At 33.7% G+C, this 22,812-nt stretch overlaps 1 protein-coding gene across 1 annotated transcript; it reads right to left on the bottom strand.

The window, feature by feature from the left end:
- Positions 1 to 271: 271 nt before the first annotated feature.
- Positions 272 to 10,020, bottom strand: LOC112527232 (DNA-directed RNA polymerase IV subunit 1). The gene is made up of 19 exons (XM_025137717.1): positions 9,951 to 10,020; positions 9,076 to 9,194; positions 8,264 to 8,384; positions 8,059 to 8,180; positions 7,766 to 7,819; positions 7,466 to 7,678; positions 7,188 to 7,325; positions 7,014 to 7,109; positions 5,023 to 6,936; positions 4,644 to 4,813; positions 4,496 to 4,562; positions 3,617 to 3,741; positions 3,388 to 3,518; positions 2,976 to 3,235; positions 2,714 to 2,887; positions 2,487 to 2,624; positions 1,232 to 1,488; positions 802 to 913; positions 272 to 721 (listed from the first exon to the last, which is right to left on the bottom strand). Exons 2-19 carry the CDS (start codon positions 9,163 to 9,165, stop codon positions 557 to 559), a joined length of 4,347 nt encoding a protein of 1,448 aa, XP_024993485.1. The 5' UTR covers positions 9,166 to 9,194; positions 9,951 to 10,020; the 3' UTR covers positions 272 to 556.
- Positions 10,021 to 22,812: the final 12,792 nt, after the last annotated feature.

Genomic DNA, 22,812 nt, shown 5'->3' with positions numbered 1-22,812 from the left:
AGAAATTGTTATATATTTTGAATTATTTTATATAACTTGTGATTTTATATAAATTTTGTTTTCTTAAAAACATAAAAAGATTTTTAAGCTCGTTAATCCAACCCATTAATAGGGTGGGAAGCAACAAGTTTTTAATCCCGTAAAAAAGCTTAGGTTTGCTTATCGGGCCGAAAAATAGGTTAAGCCCGACATGGGCTCAGACCATGCCTGCAAATGATCAACTCTAGTGTAAGGTGGTAGTTCTAGTTTTCCGGCAGCAGATCTGCAAGAATTTACCGGTGGGTCATAGTCATCGAAGAATCTAAATGTTACAAATCGAAACCGAAAAGGACCATAATAACTAGACAGGATTATTGATCGTTCCAAGCTTCTCGTTGCTACTTCCACTAAGACTTCCTCGCCGGAATCTTTTTTCCGGCAAACAAATTTCAGTGGAAGCAGCAAAAAGAAGCTGAAGAACACCATCTTCCCATAATCATAATCACAAAAAAGAAACACATTAAAATCACATCATTTCTCCTCCCACAAAACGGATCGATCTGCTCCAAGCCGAGCGTTATTCTCTTCCGAACCATCTTGACTCGTATAATTTGGCTTCGTTAGGCGAGATCAGTTTCAACGCGTGGTGTATGCATTTGTGATACGAAAAATCTTCCGTTGTTCCATCTACTCGTTCCAAAACAAAGCATCGTGAACTTCCATGTGTCGAGTGGTACCCGACCTGTAACACAAACGGGAATGTCAAACCCAGAAAACACGAGAAATAAGAACGAAAAAAATGAGCATTTATCGTTGTTGTACCTTTATTTCATAAAGTCCGATTCCAATCTTCTCGTCCCTTCGAGGGTGAAAAAGTAACGCTTTCCATGCAACAAGCTTGTCATCTTGGCTTAACTTGTGATTAACATCATACCTACATCATAACGGAAATAATACAACGGTTGTATCATGTTATCTATATTCATATACTACAATGGAATGAGCTTCAGGGGAAAACCCCAAAAAAATGAAAAACCAAGATATCTGCAAAGCAGGTGGTCGCCCTGGGATTAGTCGGCTCGCATAGCGGGTTGGATATACAGGTTAATAAAAAAAAATGAAAAAATGAAAAACCGAGGAACACCCAAATAACCATTCATCTGTACAGTATGCACATATGCATATACAAGATGACCCGAGTACGATAAACTAATTTAAATGACATAAAATGAAAAGATGAGGGAAAACTTACTTGTAAAGTATATGCTTCAAGTCTTTTGACAATCGCTTGATATCTTCGGCAGATATATGTTTTTTCAACACTGTTTTCATTATATCGGCACTGCCGTCTATGGCGAAATTATTATATGGATACAACAACGGAGCCGGAGTATTGTTCTTCGTGTGCTTATCGTCAACCTCAATCGGCACCTCGACTTTCTCTTCTTGAGAATCGATATTCTTGCTCAAGAGACTGTACACGTCTTCTGGTTTATCAATTTGGTGTTTCTGGGATATTATCAAACATGAGCATGTACAATTGCCGAGATAAATGTGGTAACGTTTTAGACACGAAAGATTTAGAAAGCCGAGGATACGATATATGCGTGTATGTATATATATCACTTGTCCCGGGCGTTAGGTCCATCCGTTAAGGTGAGGGGCATTTTAGTCTTTTTTACCTTTACAAAGTTGTATGCTAAAATATTATAAGAAAAAGAAGTGGTAAAATGACCGAAATGCCCCTCATCGTCACAGATGAAAAAACTTGTATAACATGATGTGAAAAAAAACCGGATAAGAGTGAATTACACCAATCGTCTTGCGTTTTGCTCAAACTCCATCGGTTGTGCTACAGTTTCAAAATTACACCAGCGCCCCCATCATTTCAATTTCCTTACACCACTTGTTCCTACCCTTAACGGGCATCAAGTCCATCCGTTAAGGTGAGGGACATTTTGGTCATTTTACCTTTACAAACCTGTCTACTAAAATATATAACCAAAAATGGGTACAAAATGACCGAAATGCCCCTCATCTTTAACAGATGGAATGGGGGTTAAGTCCATCCTTAGTGGTGAGGGGCGTTTTGATTTTTGGTCATCTTACCTTCACAAACTTGTACACTAAAATATTATAAGAAAAATTTAGTAAAATGACCAAAATACCCCTCATCTTAACAAATGGAATTAACCCCGTTAGGGACCAAGACAAATGGTGTAAACAAATCGAAACGAAAGGAGTGCTAGTATAATTTCGAGACTGCGGTGGCAATTGGTGTGGTGCAAGCAAACCACATGAACTACTCAACAAAAAACTACGGACATGAAACGTCTTATATAACATTTTCAAATAGCGACATGAGAAAGGCTTATATAACTAAAAATATCAGTGTTTTAACATACATACTTTGGACGTTTCACGTCCAAAATGCGTACCCAAAATACATGTTTTAAAACACCATTTGAACGATCGTTGATCGTTTCAACAATTAACATAATGCTTACCTCCCCGGAAAATAAAATTTCAAATCTTCCTCCAGTCCCAAGAGCTGGAACTTTTCCCCACGATAACGCATCAATAGTCCCTTCAAGTTTATCGGATGCCCCACTTTTTGCAGCTTTCACAAAGCAATCAGATGGATTCTGCAACAGATTGTAATTCCCGTTAACAAATAACAAAACCAACGTTAAATTCACGAAAACTCCATCTCCTAATGCTACCAAAAACTCACGGAAAAGCACGCTTGAGTAAATGGCGCAGAAATAGACACTTGTTTTCTCTGCAACGATAGCCCTTTGGCATTTATTGGAACAAATTCACCAGTAGCTGATAAACAGTCTGCAGCAAGCGCCAGATGTTCTGGAAGTATGTTTTTCCCAGTATCCGATATTGCCGATTTCATTGTCTGCGTTAAAATGAACAGTTATTGGTCAAGTTACAACTCAAGAGAAACGGATTTTTTGTGAAAAATAAAAGAATAGCGGGAAACATACAGAAAGAAAATGGTTTCTTGCTGCATCTATTCCTTGAGCTATAATCACATCCTGGATGTCATCGGGATGGCTTCTTTCCCAATCAATCATATCCATTATTTGGATGCAATCATCCATAAGAAACCTCCAGAAATTCCTTCGATCGCAGTTTTCAGACATGAAAACACGCAAGTAAAGCTCACCCGAAGATTCTTTACCAGATTTTGACGTTTTTGGACAATCTTGCCACAGGATATCCACTTTCTTGACATTCGAAGATCCTAAATAAGTTATCTTTTATTATCAAAAAGTTTTCATCTTTATATGAACCTCTAGAGGATAAGTAATCTTTCCTTCTTAACGAGAATCAAAGAACTGAAAATCTAAAAAGTTATAACATTAGTTAATGGATACTGGAAGTTTATAATAAAACCTTTTATAACAGTTTCTAGAAGGAATGGCACCACCACATCTTGGAGGAGATTCAGTGAGGCGTTTGAACCGTCAACTATTTGAGCAGTGATAAAAACGTGCTCATTCTTTGCATCATCTTCAGGGCAATTCCTGAAATAATCATAAAGTTTGTAACTTTTTCTCTAAAATGGAGAGCAATAAACGATCGTTGAAGCAAAACTAACGCATCAAGATAGCAAAAATCATACTTGGAAGCTATCTCTAATTTCGGTAAATTCAGTTTTAGTTTCTTTAAACTGGTCGAGTCTGAGCATTTGCACTTCAAAGCATTGATAATGGACTGCACTTTTAGTTGCTTCCTGCTAGCAGCTTCCTGCAGTTAAAGAGGATGGAAAAGAAAAAGAAACTTCATTAAAAAAAAAAAAAACTCATAGAATGGTAACAAGCTATATGTGACATTATGCTCGCTTAACGGGGAAGTTTTTTGAAACAAAATGACTAAAAGACCCTTTAGGACCATCCTCAAGGATCTCCCTAGTTCTGCATCTTTACTCCAAACCTGCCCCTCCCAATTAAAGAACATTCCTTCCATCTACGAAAAACCCTCCCAAACAAATACCTTCTCAATCTATACAGACAGATTAATCCACACAGACAATTTTATGAATACAAGATTTAATGGAAAACCAACCAAACAACCTCTTACTAAGGGCCTGTTTGTTAGCAGCTTAATGAGAATCACAGCTTATTCGGTCAGCTATACACGACTCTTTGGTAGTGGCTTAATGATATAGAAAGTGGCTTATTCAATAAGCTTCTAGGGGGAGCTTTAGGAAGAAAGCCAAGTTTTTTTTTTCCAAACCTGCCCCTCCCAATTAAAAGCACACTCATTTCATCTATTATGAAGAAACCCTCCCAAACAAAGACCTTCTCAATCTATACCGACAGTAAAATCTGCGCAGACAACTTTATCCATACAGCTTTTAATGGAAAACCAACCAAGCTAAAACCAGAACTTGGATTTTGGTATATATCTTTTTAACATTCTTGAATAGTCCAGTCTTGCTTGGCCTATTTTTTTATTTGGGTATTGACAGAGGGATAAACATGTAAATTTCTCGAATTACCTTGCTTATACGGAAATAGCAAATCCAGGGACTGAAACGAGACCGTTTGCCGGTTTGTGGGGAATAGCTAGTCAACATAACGAATATAGTCAAGAATCTTGCCGAAAAGAATGGAAAATCCAACAAGTCAAAGGGAAAAAGAACTTACAATACCGTGATGAGAGAAACAACATCCTGAAACAATAGCTTCTCCAAATGATTCTTGACATCTATTGCTCCGTATTCGAATCCATTTGTCCATCTTTTAAGTTTTTGTGACAAGAAAAGTGATGCGGTTTTGTTACCACTGAGTTTTCTAACACCACATTCAAGCACTTTCTGTACAATTAAACGACAATTCCATTATATTCATCAAACAAGAATGCTTATTAAACACACGTTAGTTCCACATTTCCACTTTTACAAAGTTTTTAATCTAAAATTACGTATTTGCCCACTTTTGTCGTACAAAGTTGATTACATTAGCTTGGCTCTATGAGACTCATTCTTGAAGGTATTTTAGACATTTGGAAATTAGAATCTGTTACCTTCAAGTTTAGCAGAGGCGAGTTCTCAAGTGCACTGATTGGCTGATCCAAAGCACCGTATGCAGCTTCGGAGATGGCACATGCAGCCAACGAACCAACTGGCTCCCCACACTCCGCGTTATTCAAAAGCGACTTACTTTGACCTGGGGCATTCTTGGAATTGTACGAAAACTGAACAAGCTGATTTCCGTAACAATTTCTCACGGTCCCATCATATCCGACGTACATATCTCGCATGAAAAACATGAGTTTTCGAAACAAAGTCCCAGAGATATCGGCATGTCCACCGAATGAAGCATCCCTATTCGTCACAGAATGAACAAAGAACTCGAGGGGATTAAGACCAGCCAAAAAGGAGCTCTTTATGACCCCATAAGGAACATATCTATCTACACCCAAAGGAAATGACAATTCTGCCCTCTTATGATTGTTCCATGAAACGCAAGAAAATTGACGAGGGAAGTGGAAGGAGAGCGGGACTAATGAATGCTGATAACCCAAGCACATACTGTGCTGAACAAACTTCAGCATGTTTCCCTTACTCCCTGCCTTCAACATCGAAAGAAACGAATTATCTTTTGTGGCATAGTTGTAAATAAGATTTTGAAGATCACGGAACACTTCCTTGAAAGCGGCAGCTGATGCTCGACTTAGTGCCGCGGAGGTTTGCTGATCGTGACACAGTTTCTCAGATTCCAGTTCACTGTAACCTTCGTTTTCCGTCAACTTTCCGCTAAGAAAATCTTGATGATCATCCACCATTAACAGCTGCCCGTGAGCTTGCCGTTCTGCTTCACGTAACCCGTAAAATACTTCATCATTCATATTATTTTGAGCATCGGAAGATAGGTAAAGATCCAACAACGAGACACTAAATCCCCTCATTGACAGCCATTCAATAAGCAATTCTTGAGCTGAATGAAGGAATTCAAGAACCTCTTCACCTCGAAAGTTTTTGATGAGATAATTATATAAGTTCTCATCAGCCGCTTGCAGGCACGAAGACGGATTTAACAAACCGACAAATTCTCCTCGCTTTATCTGAGCCCCCGCCACACTAAGATCAAAATCTTTAGCCATTAAGAGGCTAAACAACTGCCTCCCAGTCCAAAAACAAGAATTTGACATGTCAGCTGGGAGTTCCAACGGTGAATCCTTCGACTTTTTCATGATAGCCGGCAGTTCCAACTGCTGATGACGACAAAACATTTGGAGCTGTTGCAATTGAGGACGATTGAAAAAAACCCCGTCTTCTAACATCAAATGGGCAGCAGTGAGACTATCATGACTTAATGATAACAGATTCTCGCCACTCTGCTTATCGACCAACTGGTTTTCTAATGTAACAAGCTCTCGCAGCTCAACCCGACATTCTAATGATTGAGGAATGTAACCATGAAGACTATCCCCATCAAAATCACCTCGTAAAGGCGAACAAATAAGAGGGTTGATCGAAAGAACGCAGTTGACCGGAAGAACTTTGACCCGTAGTGCAATGAGTGAGTGGGAATGAATAGATGGAGGTCTGTTTATCAAAACAATATCCCCATCATTAAGAGGTCGATATACAGTATCTCCTATCCGCAAATTATCTCCATATCTAACGGGAACTAAACCGCCCCTTCGCCGAATAAAAGTTTCTCCCCGTTGAAGGATCCTTAAACCACAAGATGCATTTATTTTTTCCCAATTTAAAGAATTCAGTTGCTCAGAAACAAGCATGGTCTCCGCTATATCATGGGGCACGCCAATTTCATCTAGCTTTATGTATGGATCACCAACACATACCATTCTGAAACAAAAATCGGTTCTTTTTCCAAGACTAACTTCTTTCATGTATTTCAGTCCATGCATCTTGGACGGATTATCGTTGTCTGCATTAGAATTATGAATTGAAGGCTTCTCTGCTCGTATCTGTGGTGTTATCAAGAATTCAAATTCTGGAATCCAAACGACAATTGGGTATTTTAAAGATTCTGATGTTTGCTAACCTTTGAAAGTTTTATGCAATCAATTACACATGAACTCAATTCATTTGCGGTACCACGAAAACCAATCATTTTTCTGTACGCCCGTGTGCGTTCATCCTGAAATCAGACCATTTTTTATATTTGGAAGTAATTTATGAAATTAAAACAACATAATGTGGATAAGAAGATACTTACAAAGGTCAAATTTTGTCCAAACTCAGCTACACGATGACAATTGGGCGTTAAAGGGAAACTTTGGAGAAAAATCTTGTTCTTTTTCCCTAAAGATCCTTTAAGAAAGCTTGGATCAACATCTTTCAATATTTCGTACACCTAAAGATACCATTAGGAATCAACACGAGTGATTAGCACATCAATAACCTCTTGACATTCTAAAAAAGATTTGATTTCGGGGCGGAGGCAATGAAATAAAAGATATATAAAAGGTTAAAAAGATTTCGGCAAAATGCTACCTGAGCATGTGTAAGAACTCTTCGGTTAAATGTTGAAAATGCTTCTTCTTGTTGAGGATCATTGGGAACAAAATCCCAATAACCGGGAGGTAAGCTTTTATCTGAATTCAACCTCCCTGAACTTCTTGTTTCCGCAATTATTGCAGTCTTTCCAAATACATCTTTCGTTGAAACTTTAAACTTCATTGGTGGATAAACATCTTTGTAGCTTTTCTGTTAAATGGGAAGAAAAAGGAAACACCTTTTCACAAATTTCCGTAGCCTAAAGAGACAACGACACAACAATAAGAAGATACTTACATCACAATATTTGCAGGTTTTCAGGATTTGAATTGGGGATGCCATTTCAGTTTTCTGCAGATCGTGAAGAACAAAAACAAAAATTCAAAAAAATAATGAAGGGAAGCATATAAACACCTAGAAAATGACCGGAAAACACGGAAACAAATGAAAATGAAGTTATATAAGTTGTTATTGTGTTAAGATACCATAATCCACTTTTTAACCCCAGCTTGCAAACAAAAATTGTGCAAGATAACATCGACTTTTGTACCATCAAATTAATATGCAACACAAGGGATGTAATACCTGACCTTGCCCTTATCTTTTTTAAGATTTTTACATCCGGGACAGATTTTATTCAGAATTTGTGCCACTTCAGGTAAGAAGTATGGATGAAGTATTGTGAATGGAAATTTTATTAAGCCTAGATGACCTGCAAGACAGAAGATTAAAGAGAGAATTAAAATCGTTGTGAATACAAGAAAAATGAACTGAATCATTCCTCTCCTTTCAGACCTTCACATGTTCTGTAATCTTTGGCACCACATGTATGGCACTGTGATGCAGGATTCGGAAATCCCAACGCGGGGTCTGTTACTTCATTTGCTACTACGATTTCCTTCACAGATGCCTTCTCCTGATACAAAATCATAAATCATTCTATTAGGTTTGGATATTAAGGGCTTGGTTGTTAGTAGCTTAATGAGCTTAATGGGACCCACAGCTGATATGGTTAGCTATACATGACTGTTTGGTAGTGGCTTAATGATATAGAAAATGGCTTATTCAGTAAGCTTCTAGGGGAGAGTTTTGCGCAAATAGCCAGATTTTTTCCAAACCTACCCCTCCCAATTAAAAAAAACACGCTACTTCCATCTATGAAAAACTCTCCAAACAAAAACATTTCCAATCTATACGAATAGATTAATCCACACAGACAGTTTTATCCATACAGGACTTGGGGCATGCTTGTTAGCAACTTAATAAGCTTAATATGACTCACATCTTATTCGGTTAGTCATACATGACTGTTAGGTAGTGGCTTAATGATATAGAAAGTGGCTTATTCAATAAGCTTTTAGGGGGGGAGCTTTATGCAAAAAGGCAAAAAATTCCAAACCTCCCCCTCCCAACTAAAGAACACCCTCCCTTCCATCTACCAAAAAACCTTCCAAACAAAAACCTTCCCCATTTATAAAGACAGATTAATCTACATAGACAACTTTTTCCATACAGGACTTGATAGAAAACCAACAAAACAACCCCTAAGTCTAAATTTTGGGACTGAAGTTGTTAAAAACCAACGAGAAAAGTAACGATCCACTCACCGCATCTTCCTCCGATAGAACTTTGAATCTTATTCCTGTAAGAACACCAGATGGCACTTGTTGATCTACATACACTTCCTCATTAGCCATCAAACTTAATTTGCTGCTTGTTGACCTCCCTGTCAGAATAATTGAAGTCAAAATTAAGAACCAATAATTCCCATTGACTATTCAGCAATGAAGCTAAAAACCCCTCATTCTGATTGATCAGAAAATCCTCCAAAATCACATTATCCAGACAAAATTTTCAAACCCCAATAACAAAATCAACATAAAACTATAACAAACATGTCTAATGAAAACCCACCATTGATCATCACCATCATCAACAATGACAAAAAACAGGTTAAACCCTAGAAAACTAATAAAGATGGAAATGATCACCTGTTAATCTAATCACTCAAAACTAAGAATCTAACACAGGCATATAATCAAAGATGATCCTTTATTAATGAAATTCCTTATGCCAAAAACAATCTCATTAAAGATATCTTGAAGAATGTATCATCAATTGGATAAACAGAACTAAGATTCCCAACTTGTTATCCCAATATTCATGCATCAATCAACCATCATTCACCACTACAAATTCCCATCAAATTCTTGCCACATTGCCAAAACCCCTTATTATGATTTCCAACACGCAAAACCACTCAACAAAAACACATAAAGAAACATGATCAAGAAAATTTGCCAAACCCCATATAAAGAATCTAAAGAAAAGGTAAAACCGACCTCACCCATTAAACAAATATGTCTAAAGAACCTCAACATTGATCATCATCAAGAAACAGCAACAAAAATAGAAACGAACCCATGTTTGGATTCTGGTTCAAAATACACAAACATTATCCAACCAAGAAAAAAATACTCACCTTTTTATCGAATCTTGAAGAACCCTTGAATAAAAAGATAGTCCTTTTGTGGGTTTTTTGAGCAGAGAGAGCAAAGGGAGGTACTCCCAAGAAAACAAAGGGGTTTGTATTGGGGGTGCTTATTGCTTATTACTGCACCCAGCAGGAGGAACCTCTCTCGTTAATACTGACTACTCTTTTGACCTCAATATTCTTCTAAAATATTGAAGCGCAATTTAGAGAATAAATATATAGAGGTTCAGGGGTGTAAATAATGCGCAAGGGCAAGGGCAAGGGCAAGGGCAAAGAACAAGATTCTCGATTCCAAGGGCCTCACTCCTTTCTCAAAGTGTTTTGCTACAAAACAAGAATCACAAAATCCTACCTTTAACTCTTGTCTAATTTGCAAAGCTTATCCGATTGATTTTATTTTCTAATATTTGGTCCCTGATATTTTAGCTTTTGTACAAGAGCGTCTCCAACGGATTCTCCAAAATCGAGATTTCAAAGATTTTTGTTTCAACAGATTCTCTAAAATCGAGAAAGTTGAAAAATATGAAGAAATCCTTCAAATTTGGAGATATCTTCAAAAGTGATTGTTTAAAAAAGAGAGATGGTTTTTGTATTATTTTTATCAATGAGAATCCTTGAAATTGGATGTTTAGAGAGAAAAATAATAAATTATGGGTTGTATTGGATATTTTAATAACATATTAATATTGTGATATCCAAAATGGAGAAACTGGTGAAGATTAATGTAATTTTTTTTTTAATTTTGACTTTTGATTCTCCATTTATAGAGAATTTATTGGAGATGCACTAAATTTGTAAGTGGTATCTTTTGCCCACTATACTTTTTGTTTAATACTAAAAGGGTGGTTGTACAATACAACGAGATACATTTCGATTTTAGTGTTTTGTTTTATTTTTGTCTCAGTCGATGTTATAATACGTTTTTATGTGGTTTTGAGAAAGAGATGATGTTTTTATTTTTTAATATGAAGATATCATATAAAATTGAAAAAATAATATTTATACTAATACCAAACTAACTATTTAAAATGTCTTTTTTTTTTTTTTTTGTATTTCTTCGATTCATTTTTATTTTTGGTTTAATGATATAATTTTTTATAAAAATAATAATTAAGTATCTTGTTAGAGGTCAATAATTATCCCAATCATATTTTAGATTTTGTATATTTAAAATAAGATATTTATTCTCGATCTGATTATGTTTATCTGCAGTTAGTTACACGAATTCAAACATGAAGCTTTAACAAGTTGTACTTACGCACAATTTACTTGTAATCTTCAATTTTAAGTAATATGCATCAATAAACAATAATTCATACATAAAAAATGATTTTTAAGAATTTTTGTCAAATGTTTTATAATATAGTATAAACAAGTGAATTTTGTTTAATTCAAGATTCTTTTCGAGTTGTAAAAAGACAAATTATAAGAGGTTTATGCACACAGAAGCATGCCTTAAAGAGGGAGGGAAAGGATGATGTAAAGGTTAAAATGGAAAGCTATCACCAGAAATTTGGAAACAAGAACGTTTCGCAAAACAAATAAGGAAAATTTAATAGATTGGTGATCGAACTGGTTGTGTGGTATGAGTCTAAATGTTGCGTAGTAGGAATACTCATTAAAGTGTTGGAAGTTACATAAATGTATATGTTCAGGTGGGCCTACGTTGAACCATGTGGACAATATTCCGAACAATACTTTTTCGTGTAGATGGAGGGTTGCACTTATTACAGATAAAAAATGAGAGAGTGAAGATTTTAGACACATATGTAAGATACAGATTGCGAAACTAATTAGGAAGGTAGGCATTGTCATGATCGAGGGGTGAAGAGGAGGGTTATGTTGAGGAGAACATTGGAGGCTCGATTGAGGGTGGATGTATTTTCTAAATTGGGTTTTGTTATATAGGGAAGAGTTCAAACGAGATCGTCTTCATTTTATGAGAATGTGAAAACATTCTTTTACTATAGACAGTCAAAGATAAGGGTGTTGTTGATATAATACTATAATCCATCAAGACGCGAGCGATTTTCGATGCGATATTGGTTGCGGGCCAAGTCCCCCTTACACCACTAAGCCCCCTCACAAGTATTATCACATGTGATAAGGGTGTTGTTGATATAATACTATAATCCATCAATATCATCACATGTGATGCTAACTCATAGACGCATACAACTTTTGTCACAGCCTAAGTCGTAGAACACGTCGTCCGTACATCACAAGGTCCCCTCACGCGTATTATCACATGTAATAAGGGTGTTCTCGTGAAATAGAAATGTTCTCGTTTGAACCTCCATATATATATATAGAGAGAGAGAGAGAGAGAGAGAGAGAGAATTTGTTTCAAATACAACTCGGCGCATTTATACAACCCAATAAATTGTGATATTTATGGAAATGATGAGATTTCATTTATTATGATTTGAATATTTATGAAAAATGAATATGGTTCATTAATTACGATCAATACTTTATATTATGAAACAATCAAAACTTCTATGAAATCACATATTAATCAAATGAAATAGACGGTTGAGATTGAGTTGTATTGGTTGTACAAATATAAAAGATTGTATAATAACCAAACTATATATATATATATATTACTAAATATCAGATTTTATTAGTTTCTTTATTTTTAAACATATATACAGGACATACAACAAAAATACCGACAAACAGTAAATGGAATAATGATTTTATTATGTGGTTTTCCCTATGATATTTGTTTATTACATAAAATTCGGTTTGAACGAAACACACATGTCAGGGGGCAAAGTTGAAACTATTGAGAAGACAGAGGGAGCAAAGAGTAAATATGCTCAGGTCTCGAGACGGGCCAGCCGTCGTCGGGTTCTTTTCAAACCAAAACCCAAAGAGGCGTCGCAATTGCGACAAATTTGTATAGATTCTTTATGGGGAAAATAAATTTGTAATTTATGAATGAATTATGGTTAGGGGTGTTCGCGGTCCGGTTTGGACGGTTTAACCCCTCAAATCATAAATCAAACCATAATAGCGGTTTATAAAATTTTCAAACCGAGCGGTTTGACATCAAGTGTCCAGACCGGTCAAACTAAACCACGAAAAGACGGTTTGGTCTGACCGGTTTAGGTGGTTTGGGCCTTTAATAGACTTTAAATATTAAACTTAAAAACATATATAATTTAGAATTTCAAATTAAATCTCCATTTTAACAAAACAAAATATCTAAACAAATAAATGTAATAATTAAAAAGTTTTTGAGTACAAAGTCGAAGCAATCCAAAGTACAGACAAATAAATATATAACATATTAGAAAACAAACAAATTAACAAAGTTACAACTCTACTACGAGTATTGAGTAACAAAATCCACGATTTCACAACTTTTAATAGTTTAATTCTTGAGTCTTGAGTTCTTGATCAAACAAAACAGAAGTCAAATCTAAGTTAGTTGAATCACTTGGTTGATATCTTGATGATATGCGCCGAAATCTAACCATGGATTAGAAAGATCAATAGATTGATGGATTTCTTGAGAGGTTTCAAATTTTGGAGACCGTTAGTAACAAATGTGTCGATATGTTCAATGGTTTAATGGTTTTAGTCGTCGATTTTGATTATGTTGGATGTTAGGCTTAGGAATATATTTGGGTCATAGCCAATAAGTTAAAAAAGTTGGGCTTCCTAATATTAAAATAGATAAATAAATAAATATATGCATTTGACGGTCGATTTGGTCCAAACCGCCCAAAAAAGGTTCCAAACTGCAGACCGAACCAGACCGTCCGGTTTTGCTATTTTCCAAACCAAACCGGACCGCTAGACCTCTCAAACCGCCAAAAACGGTCCGGTTTGACTTGGTTCGGCCGGTTTGAACGGTCCAACGGTTTTTTTGAACACCCCTAATATTGCCCGGTAGTTTCAACAACTATCAAATATCCCTTTCTATTTTAAAATAATTATATTTTTTTGTTTTTATGGTTGTCATTTTATTACACTTTTAATCATTGTAGTTGTCATCTTGTTAAACTTTTGATCTATTTGACTAACTTCTGTTTAAAATGTCCTCTAATTCAAGTGTTTTTTTAGTCATTTTCTTAATTTTTAACTTTTTAAGTATTTAATATAATTAATTTTTCTTTTTATTTTCCATATAAAAGAGAGGCTTGCTTCCCTTCCCTCTCTGTCACCCCAACCCCCTTCTTCGCCGACCACCCCCATCAAGGCCAGCAACAGACCCAATTTAGAGCATGTAGTGCCCCATGTTATCATATTGTTCATCCATCGTAGTGTAAAAAAGTTAGGGTCATGAAAAGTTTTACTGTATTAATTTGTTGTGTATAACCGTATATATTTTGAACATACAACAAAAACAAGTTTTATTTAGTAGAGTTGGTTTGTAAGGTTTTTCTTCCATCTCGAATCCGAGTTTGAATCATGCTAGTCTCATTTTCTTAGTCAAATTGTGCCATTGTTTGGAAAAAAAAATGTATATTCATTTTTTATAGTTAAATTGTGCTACCCTTTGATACAATTTTTGGATCCGTCCCTGCCCCCACCGCCCCCGCCGGGACAACCCTCCTCTTTGGCAGAACCCAACCCTAACACTAACCCCTTCTTCGGCAAAACTTAAACTCAACTCCAACCTTTGCACTAGTCTATGATGCAAAATGAAAATATTAAATTCACCCCCTTCGAAGACCTACCTACAATCATCGTCCCCCTTCTTCAGTGATAAACAAAATCAACAACCAAAAAAATAGAACCCAAATATTTTACAAAAACACACCCATAGATGGCAAAGCATAAACATAAGCAATAACAAATCAAACCACTTTTTTTGTGACAGAGAAAATACCTAAAGATGTTCACAAATTGAACCACTCGTTGGTCACATTAGTCCTCAACTTTGGGAGAAGGGACGACAAAGGGTTTGTAGGTACGGGGAGAGTGTCGGGGGTGGGGGCAGGGGGTCTGCACCACGTCAGAGGTGTTGCGAGTGAGGGGAACCGTAGGATTTGCTGGCTTCACGGTGGAAACATCTTGGGGGTGCAGATTATGTATATTAATCATCAAATAATTATGATATAAGTATATATTATATATTATATTTCTTAATTTTTTAAAAATTAAAAATCAATGAAAAACGGGAAAAGACCAAAATGACCAGAAAGTTTTTGAGTTAACTGGTTTTTTTTTTTAAACATAAGTTAGTCACGTCGATCATAAATGTAAAAAATGACAATCACGGTGATTAAAAGTGTGATTAGTTCAAAATATATATATGAATCTTGATACCGAGTAACAACCACCGAAATGAAAAGAGTAATTTATTCATAATTTAATGAAAGAATTATGGTATTGGTTCCTATGGTTTTAAGGGTTATACAAAATTGGTCTCTAAACTTTATTTATTTAGATTATGACCTAATGATTGCAGTTTTTGTTGGTTTCGTGCCTCACCCTAACATTTGTCCATAATATCAGTTAGGTTGTAAGGCAAAATGGTTATTTTACAAAAAAAAATTATATCTTAACATTTTATGCTAAAAACAAAAACAAAAAATAATTTCTCAAACACTTTCCCACGACACATCATCGCCATTCATCAGATCAAACATTTCCTATTATCGCATCCAATCCTTGAGAGTTTTTTTCCACCATCATCGAATCATCTTCTCCCTCCACCTACAAAAGGTCCCCTATTCTCTCCTTATCTTATTGTCCAACCCCCCCCCCCCCGGCGCCTTTTCTCTCCGTCCATAAAAACGATGGTACGAGTTCCTACTTCTCGTCTATGTGCAATGCATCTCCATCTATGTCGATGTGCACGACATCTGTGTCTATATGAACGATGGTGTGAAAGGATCAAATGGTTTCATCTAGTTTAGGTTTTTGTTTGACCTAGGTTTAATTAAGGGAAGACGATGGAGTTATAGGAGAAGAAAAGAAATAATTAAAAACACTTTAAAGATAGAGGAAAATGGCAAAAGACATCATTGCTCATATACTTAACGGAAAAGATAGACGAGCATTACGCTGAAGGGTTAAACCTAAAACGAAATGTAAACGTCAAGTCTTAATCTGTAATAAATGAAGTTTAGAGACCAATCTCATAAAACGACCAAACCATAAGGACCAAATCAATAAGTTTCTCTAAATATATAAAGGGAAAATCTTTTGTGATACGTAATTACATTATTGCCCTTTGGCTATGCTACACATGTAAGGTGTACAATTGTGTTATTAAATTGTTATCCAAATGGGGTTTTGGGGAATACTTGAGACTAGTTATGCCAAAAAAAGAATGGTGCTTTAGTTGGTTGTACGGTACAATATTATGGTATAAACTTCATTTGATACCAACTACCATCCCCAGCTTTTTGGGTACAACTTTGATTTATTCTTGTGGGTGGAAAACAGCTCAATTATTAAGATCATCTTTTACAGATTATTTGTAATTTTTTTTAAATAAAGAATCAAAAGTCAAAATATTTAAAAAAAAAATTAAAACATTTCCAACAGATTTTCTGTAACAGAGATGTAAACAGTTTTTGCTTCAACAAGTTTCCCAAACCTTCTCCAAAATGGAGAAATTGTGAGAGAGATGATGAAATTCTTCAGATTTGCAAAATTCTCCAAAAATGATTACTTATGAGAGAGGGATAAATGATTACTTATGAGATTTTGACTTTTATTTCTCCATTTTAAAGAACTGTTGGAGATGCATTTACATTCAAGTCGTATTGAGTTTTTCCTTTAGACCAAATAACATCTGAACCCATGTTTTATTAGACTAGATAAAGACTAGTATATGCATTTTTTAATTTCTTAACGGGACCAAGCCAACTTTTTCCTGACCGAACCATATCATTCCAAGACCGCTTTATTTTGTTTGGACCGATCCCAAACTACACCATATTTCCTTTATGCTTCGATTTTTTATCCTGTCAGACACGGGATCATTTAATTTTTTCGTACCGTATTGAACAAGCTTTTTGATTGAACGAATCTGTATGCGACTGTTATCTAGACTACAATGATCTACGAGACTATAACATCCATAGTTTGGTGATCCGAGCTTAGAACTATAAACCAACCTACAAGCACTAAAAAGAGAGTTCGATGCATTTTTTAATATATAAACAATTATTTTAATATAGGAAAAAATATTGATTTAAAAAAATATATTTAAAAAATAATGGATAAATTGATGCACTTTTTCCCTTTCTGCTATGAAAACTGAGGCAGAGAAAGGGTCAATATATTATTAAAAAAACGTTGCCGAATTCTGAAGCTAAAAGAGCCGAAAGACGGTACGTCTACTTCTTTTTCCCAATTTATATATATCCAATTTTAAATTAATAAATTGTTTTAATTGTTTCTTTTTTTTATTTTAAAAAAACACAAATAAAAAATGTAGTGCCCGATACAAACGGTCTTGTATCATAGGGTTTTTGTATGAAAAGAAAAAGTTTACGAAATATAGAAGTGAGAGAAAAGAGAGAAAAAATTCGACTGCACTTTTCGGGCAAGTGTAGTCGTGTCGTTTTATCCATTTATGAAGTTCGAATTGTCGGAACGTCGTGATTTTTGGACAGTAGCTTCACAACTTCTTTTTCTACATTCTGAACGGTGGAGGCCGGTTTTGAAGGTCCGGAAGTCATCTTTTTTCTGTTCGACATATAGCATTTTTTTGAGGTGATATTTCTTCTTCTTTTCCTTTTGGATTTATTTCGTATTTCTTAATGATTTGTTTCAAGAAGTATGATGATTATTGTTTGCCTCTAGTTTTATCTAGAGAAGACTTAAGTATTGTTTATTGGTAGTGGTGGACTTTAAGCAGTCTAAGGGTCCCATGGTTTTACTCTCGCCTTGAGAGGTTTCCATGCTAAAATCCGTTTGTCGCATGTGTGCTATCTTTGTTGCGTATTTTTGATTTGTAGGGCTGATCATTATTGCATTTAATATACTATTTGTTTGCATCCTCATATGTTCATATAGATTGGAAAAGTTTTGTCTAAAGAAGGTTTATTCCACATTGTTGTTACCATTGTGACGCGTTTTTCCCATCATTAACCAAAAATAAACAAACAAGAACAAAAGAAGTTAAAGTTTTCACAAGATGTAAAAACCCACAAGACAGAAAAGAATCCCAACAACAATAGACAACCAAACAAAAACCACAGTAAAGTCAAATCACGAACAAGATTGACACTATGAAAATACCAGCCCCACCCACGAAAACCGACTAGACAAGAAGATATCAAATTAACGCCACATAACGAACATGGCCTTAAGCAGAAAGAAAACTCAACCCCCCCCCCTCGACACTACAGGTTGGGAACCAAACTGAACGAGATCAGTCGAAAATAAACCAACCATATGAGCACCGTTCTTTTATTTTTTGTATTACGACATTTAGGAATATTTCAATCAACTCTGATAAAAACCGATAAAAAAACGAGAAATAATAAATAAAATATAAAAAAAGAAAAAGAAAAAGAAAATAAATATGAAACAACTATTTGATGGTAAAGTTCAATGATTAGGACAATAATTTGAGTCCATATCTTGTGAGGCAAAAGGTCCCACATGACTTCTTCACCAAACCCATCAAAAAGCTATTTGTAGTACCCACCCTGCCACTGCTATGCCATTTTCTGCCTCATACGCTTTCTTTTCACTACATGATTTATGTGAAAAAGGCCTTTTTGCTTTGATTTTAAGATTTTCACAGATTCGATCAAATATAACATATTATATTAATATAATATTAAGTTTTTATAATTTTATATATATATTACTTAAAAGTTTAATATATTAAAATATTTATTATTATCATAATATTAAATATGGTTTTTAGTGTATGGTTGAAGTTGATTTTTTAAATTTTTAATGGACCCATCATTTTTAGTGCTATTTTTTTAGTAGTTAGGTTGAAAATGTTATAAGAATATTCTAATATATTCTTTATAATATTTTTGAAATAGAGAACTAAATTCAAAATTTCTAAAAGAAAATATATTTAACTCCAACACATTTTCTATTTAGATATTTTAATATTATTAATAATTAAAATATTCTATAAATTTATCATTCCAATACATTAAAAAATAATTTATATAAAATAAATAATAATTCAACCTCATTGGTGGGAATGAAAAAACAATTAATTTATCTCTTCATACATGAAGTTTTAAAGAATTCTTTAAATTTAGATTTTTTTTTCTACTTTTCTCTGTTACATAGAATAATATTAAGAATCTGTTTGAGCAAAATAAAAAATAAAAACCCTATTATCTCTATTTTAGAGAATTTGTTAGAGATATTATAAAATAGAGAAAACTAGAGAAAGCTCCAAATTTAGTTCATTCTTTAAAAATTGATGTGTGGAGAGAGAAATTAGATTTTTATTCATTTACACCAATGAAGTTGAATTATTATTATTATTTTAAATAAATTCTTTTTAAAGATTTTGACTTTTGGTTTTGATCGGGGCCGTTTTCACACACCCACAGACTTACAACCAGGACCAACAACAAGTATACAATTAGTCTTAATATTGTCTTTCAAGTAATAAAGGGGTACAAGTACCGGATATCGTTCACATGGATCGTAGTAAAAGTTTAGTGAAAATAATATTAAGGAAATGATTTTAGGGGACGAATTTGAAGACTTTGATTTGATAAGAGTTAACACAACTAAAAATTAACAGGGAATAACATATAATAAAAGCAAGCCGGGATGTAAGACTTAGGGTGTGATGTAAATACTATTTTCAGTAGACCAATGCTATCAAAAAACTACAACATGAGACCGTGCTAACAAATTGTTACCGCATACAATTAATAACAACTATTTTCATCATTTATTTTGAAGGTATTTATTTCGAACTTCATCAATGCACTGATTTTATAGCTTTCATGACAAAGAAGTGGAAAAATAAAGGAATAAAATGACTCAATGTTAGGATATAAATAGAAAATGTCTTATCTAAAAGAAAAGAAAATAATGTTCAAACACTAAATAATTAGTGCTTATCGGGTTCTCTATTTTAGAAAAAGCAAAAATAATCAATTGAAGATATCCTAAATTACGTTGATATCACGGTAAAAGAAAACCCGTGTGCTTTATGTGTTACATATCACGATGTTTATTTTACAAGTGTATAGTTTGGACAAATGCTCGTTAAGAGGATTTTTAAGATTAAACTTAGGTCGTATATATATATATATAAATAACGTTCTAAAAGACTGTGCTTTACACGTTCAAAAAGGATCTTAAAATCCCAATCTTTTTCAAAACCGACATATTTTTAATTATGTGTCTCCAAACCACTACACGAGTAATTAAGGTTTTCGAGCCATAACTTCTCATCCCACTGCAGTTTTTTTTTTTTTTCTGTTTGTAAAACTAGTCTTCCCGAGACTTAGCTGTATAAATTCGTGAAATGTATATCTATTTTGACGATTGATAACGTCAATATATAAATGTTGAAGGGTCGTTATTAGGTGCACGAGCGTGTGTAAAATTATTTATACTGAAAAATAAAATAGAGAAAAACTATTTTGACAATTCTTGTTGTGCTTTATGTTGGAAAAAAGTTGTCGGAATAATGATTTTCTGCATTGCTTCGTCAACTTGGATGGACCACACTTTCATTTCACACATTTACAGGTCCAAATCAGTGAAAAAGCTGTAAATTTAGAAAATCAAATTTAAACCGAATAAAACATAAACTTAAACCGAATAAAACAAAAACGACTGTATCAAAGTTTTACAAATCCAGATTTCTTTTACATAAACTGATGGCTCGAGCAACTACAGTGTCTTGAAATTACGCCCGTTTATAAAGAATCGTTCACCTTTTTTTTTTTTTTTTTGCAATTTTTATGGTAAGCAAAAAAGATTATAGGAAATTTGATGTTAAATTTGATTGTTTAAGGTAGAGTGTTGTATTTAATTTATTTTAAGAAAGAGGGAAAAGGTTAATATGATTATTTTATAGAAATAAAATAATTAAGTAAATGGAGACAACGTAAAGACACTTACCCGTGACAAGTAAAATAAAGCTGACTTAATATGATTCCCTGTGGCTTATGATATTGGGAACCGATGTTTTCTGTTTTTGGTAATTATGATATTAAATGTATTTAAGAATATGTTTTCATTACTTTCTCTTAAATATATATATATATATATATATATATATATATATATATATAGACTTGGGATCATGTGAGACCAACCTGTTTTCGTGAGACCCGTGAGCCAACATTTTACACTTGAAACTTCACAGCAAAATGCTGTGAAGGTGACTTTTTAAAACCTTCACAGTGTTTTTGCCGTGAAGGTTCGACTTTTTTTAAACCTTCACAGTGTTTTTGCTGTGAAGGTTCGACTTTTTTTAAACCTTCACAGTGTTTTTGCTGTGAAGGTTACGTGTAAAAATGTGGTCTCACGGGTCTCACGAAAACAGGCTAGTCTCACATGAACCCAACCCTATATATATATATATATATATATATAAGTTTGTTTCAAATGCAACTCATCATATTTTTACAACCAATGCAATCCAATAAATTGAAATATTTATAGAAATGATGAGCGTTCATTTATTATGATTTAAATATTTATGAAAAATGAATAAGGTTCATTAATTATGATTAATACTTTACAATATGAAACAATCAAAACTTCTATGAAATTACATATTCATCAAATTAAATGGACGGTTGAGATTCGGTTGTATTGGTTGTACAAATGTAAATGGTTGTATAATAACCCACATCTCTATATATATAAAGTTAGAACATCTTCAATAGCTACTGCCTCCGTCAAATGATTTTTAGTCTAGCGATATCGTAGTTTCTGTCCTCTTAGGAGGTCAGGAGTTCAAACCTCACCAAATGTATGATAATACGTTTTTAGTAGTTTTGAGAAAGTGATAATGTTTTCATTTTTGAACAAAATATAAATTTAAGTATACCATAAAAATTTTAAAAAAAATATCGATATTAGTGCCAAATTTATTATTTAAAGTTATGTTTTTTTGTGTAATTTATTTACTTCAATATGTTATTTATGATTTAATTTAGATTCAATAACGATGTAATTTATTTATCGTTTAATAATATAATTTTTATAAAGATAATACTTAAGTATTTTGTTATAACTAATGATTATCCTAATTATATTTTAGATTTTTTATATTCAAAATGAGATGTCTGTCCCGTATTTGATCATGTTTATCTATAGTTAGTTACACAAATTTAAAAAAGAAACGTTAATAAGTTGTACTTATGCATAATTTACTTGTGACTTTGAATTTTAAGTAATATGTATTATTAAACAATACTTTATGCATAAAAAATGATTTTTAAGCGTTTTTGTCAAATGTTTTATAATATAGTATAATATTTGTCGTATATAAATATTATATACTTCAAAAAAGTAAAATAAGTGTCCACAATTGAAATGTTACACAGTTTTAGACATATGTAATTATTACATTTTTTTTGTTAATCAAATGACATATTTACCCTTGTTTCATTTCTTTCTTTTCACAACTTTTAAATATTTGTGTATTAATTAAAGGTAAATTTGAAAATTTAGTTATTTACTTTTGAAAATAGACATTTGTTCTGGACAAACATAAATAGAAATGTAGACACTTATTTTAAGACGGAGAGAATATGTTTATACTTTCCCTATTCTCTTCTAAATTTGGAGATTTATCTGTTATCTCTAATTTTTTTCTCTATTTTAGAGAAGACTTTAACATAGCCGTGGAGCAAAGTTTTTCTAAATCTTCAAATTTTTTAAAATATCATAGCTGTCGGAGATGTTCAATTAATCC

Source organism: Cynara cardunculus, assembly GCF_001531365.2.
Source record: "Cynara cardunculus var. scolymus isolate 2C chromosome LG 15, CcrdV1, whole genome shotgun sequence".
Taxonomy (NCBI): Eukaryota; Viridiplantae; Streptophyta; class Magnoliopsida; order Asterales; family Asteraceae; genus Cynara; species Cynara cardunculus.
Note: the sequence above shows the minus strand (reverse complement) of the source record. Positions and strands in the feature narration are given on the sequence as shown.

Coding starts and splice junctions, on each gene's coding strand:
- LOC112527232 (XM_025137717.1), bottom strand. CDS start 9,165: ATGGCTAATGAGGAAGTGTATGTAGATCAACAAGTGCCATCTGGTGTT. Junction 8,181..8,263: donor AGATTACAGAACATGTGAAG/GTCTGAAAGGAG, acceptor TCTGTCTTGCAG/GTCATCTAGGCTTAATAAAA. Junction 3,742..4,495: donor GCTATTTCCGTATAAGCAAG/GTAATTCGAGAA, acceptor CTTTAACTGCAG/GAAGCTGCTAGCAGGAAGCA.